The sequence below is a fragment of the Echinops telfairi genome, unplaced genomic scaffold (genome assembly GCF_000313985.2).
Source record: "Echinops telfairi isolate 266 unplaced genomic scaffold, ASM31398v2 ScPeMD7_2573;HRSCAF=3158, whole genome shotgun sequence".
NCBI lineage: Eukaryota > Metazoa > Chordata > Mammalia > Afrosoricida > Tenrecidae > Echinops > Echinops telfairi.
In genome coordinates, this window is record NW_022106471.1 from 226,160 (window position 1) to 229,089 (window position 2,930).

At 51.8% G+C, this 2,930-nt stretch overlaps 1 protein-coding gene across 1 annotated transcript in view; it reads left to right on the forward strand.

Annotated features, from left to right (window-relative positions):
• SLC30A3 (solute carrier family 30 member 3) overlaps nt 1-328 on the forward strand; it is a 7,877-nt gene extending 7,549 nt beyond the window's left edge. Inside the window, exon 7 of the mRNA XM_045294079.1 lies at nt 101-328. Within this exon, the coding sequence (XP_045150014.1) occupies nt 101-328 (228 nt within the window). The remainder of the gene's footprint in view (nt 1-100) is intronic.
• The last annotated feature ends 2,602 nt before the right edge of the window (nt 329-2,930 follow it).

The window sequence follows — 2,930 nt, forward strand, 5'->3', positions numbered from 1 at the left end:
GAGCGCCCCCCGGAGGCGCACGCCAGCGGAGCGGCTGAAGCGGCCGCCAGCCCTCCCGGAGGGGCTCCGGGCGCAGACCGCCCCCCGCTCACCCCCGCAGGCCCTCCCCACTCCGAGAACGGTATGGAGACACTTCATCCTCCCTTCCCGCCGCCCCGTGAGCTCGAAGGGTCTGAGCGCCAGGGCCAACCAGCCCCGCCCCGCCAAGGGGTGCTGGCGCTTCCAGGCCCTCCTGGGCCAAGCTCGAGGCTGGGGGGGCCGCGCTCCCACGGACCCAGGGGTCCTGGTGCCGGGGCCGGGAGAGAAGGCGTGTGGGGGCAATGGGTAGGAAGGTGAGCGGTGCCTGTGGCTCCCTTCTTTAGCCCATCTCTGGCCTTCTCCCACTTCCCGTGCTAGGAGCCCTGGTGGCGCAGTGGTTAAGCGTTGGGCTGCTGAGTTCAAGGACGCTTGCTAGTCTCGCAGAGTTACCGTCTCAGAAACTCACAGGGACCAGTTCTCCTCTGTCCCATCGGGTCGCTTTGGACTCCACGGCTGTGGGTTTGGAGTTTTGGGTGGGTGCCGTGCCCCTGCCCTCACCTCTTTCCGGCAGTAGCTCCAGGGGGCGGCACCAGGACTGACCCTCCAGCACTAAGAACCAGCGTAGAACCCAGAGTGACCACCTGGGAAGGGTGCCTGTGGGCTGCTCCCGCGCCTGCACCAGAACTCCCATGTCCGCCAGAAAGCTACCGAGCCAATTCCCTCCCGCCTCCTGACCAGGCTTGGAGCTCCGCTCCGCTCCGCTCCTCAGCACGGGAATGCTGCAGGCTCCATACGTCTTCATTCTTTGTGGTGGTTGTTTTTAATCATTGTATTGAGGGCTCGTACAGCCCTTATCACAGTCCATCCATACGTCCATTGTGTCAAGCACATTTGTACATTTGTTGCCATCATCATTCTCAAAGCGTTTGCTTTCTACTTGAGCCCTTGGTATTAGCTCAATTTCCCCCCTCCCTCCCTCCTGAACTCTTGATAATTTATAAATTATTGATTTTTCATGTCTTACACTGACCGATGTCTCCCATCACTCACTTTTCTGTTGTCTATTCCTCTGGGAGGGGGTTATATGTGATCAGTTATATTGTGATCAGTTCCCCCTTTCTTCCTCCTCCATCTTACCATTATCCTCCTGGTGTTGCTACTCTCAATATCGGTCCTGAGGGGTTTATCTGTCTTGGATTCCTTGTGATTCCAGCTCTTATCTGTACCCGGGCACATGCTCTGGTCTAGTCGGATTTGTAAAGTAGAATTGGAGTTATGATAGTGAGGGGTGGGTGGGAGAGAAGCATTAAAGAACTAGAGGAAAGTTGTTTGTTTCATACTGCACCCTGACTGGCTTGTCGCTTCCTTGTGACCCTTCTGTAAGGGAATGTCCAATTGTCTACAGATGGGCTTTTGGGTCTCCACTCTGCACTCCCCCTAATTCACAATGATATGATTTTTCTGGGTTTTTGATGCCTGATACCTGATTCCATTGACACTTCATGATCACACAGGATAGTGTTCTTCTTTCATGTGGGCTTTGTTGCTTCTCAGCTAGATGACCGCTTGTTTATCTTCAAGCCTTTAAGACCCCAGATGCTATATCTTTTGATAGCCAGCCACCAGTTTTGTTGACCACATTTGCTTATGTACCCATTTTGTCTTCAGCGATCCTGTTGGGAAGGTGAGCATCACAGAATGCCAGATTATTAGAACAAAGTGTTCTTGTGTTGAGGGAGTACTTGAGTAGAGGCCCAATGTCTGTCTATGACTTTGATACCTAACATATAAACATATGTACATAGATCTATTTCCCTATCATTATATATATATTTACATATGTGCATGCCTGTATTGAGACCTCTATAAGTGCCCTTTGCCTCCTAGTTCTTTCCTCTATTTCCTTTTACTTTCCTCTTGTTCCACTGTCATTCAGCCTTCATTCAGGTTTCAGTAATTCCTCTTGGTTACATTGCGCTTGATCAAGCCCTACCAGATATCCTACGCCCTCCTCGACATCGATTTTAGATCACTTTTTGTTCCCTTGTCCCTGGGTTTATTAACACCCACTTCCTTCTCCCCACCCCCACCCCCACGTCTCCCTCTCCCATGTCCCCCAAATCATCGGTCCATTGTTTTCCCCTCTGGATCATTTATCCCACCTATCTTATCTAGATAGACATGCAAAGACAATAATAAGCACAAAAACAAGACAGAGCTAAACAAAGCAACACAAGAAAACAAAGCTACAACAAAAGCAACAAACCCATGACAAAAAAAGAAATGCCTAGAAATAGTTTAAGAAAAGCTTATAAATAGTTTGTTGACCTTTAGAAGTGTTTTCCCGTTGAGTTTGATGGGGTGCCACGCCCTAGCCCCAAAGCCTATATTTGCTATTCCCTGGGGATTTCATTGCTTCGCTCCCCTTGCTGCTCTGTTGCAGGCCTGTGGTGTTTTGCTTCAGAGTGGTGGGGTCAGATTGGGCACAATTCCCACACTGTGCCTCCAGTGTTGTCCCTCGTAGTGCTATGGGTCATGGAGGGACGCCTGACTCATGGTGGGGCTGGCCCTACGGTCCTCTCTGTGCTGGCTGCTCTGAGCAGGAATATCCTCCTCCGGCTTTGCTGGGCCAGGATGTGTTTCACTCTCTCTCCTTCCCTCTTCCTTTGCTCCCCTGTGCTCTGATCAGATGTGGCCCTCTCCCTGAGCTGTAGCTTCAGTGCTGTCCTCTGAAGTGAATCCTTCTGGAGGGAGCCCAACACTCCCCAGGCTAGAAGAGGATAGGACTGTGTAGAAGGGCACCCAGGTGTTCCCCTTCTGAGTTTTCCTCTCATTTGACCCTGTGCCCATGACACCTCATCCCAGGGTTGACTCCCCAGCTTTCCCTCTTACCCCAGCAGCCTGACGATGGC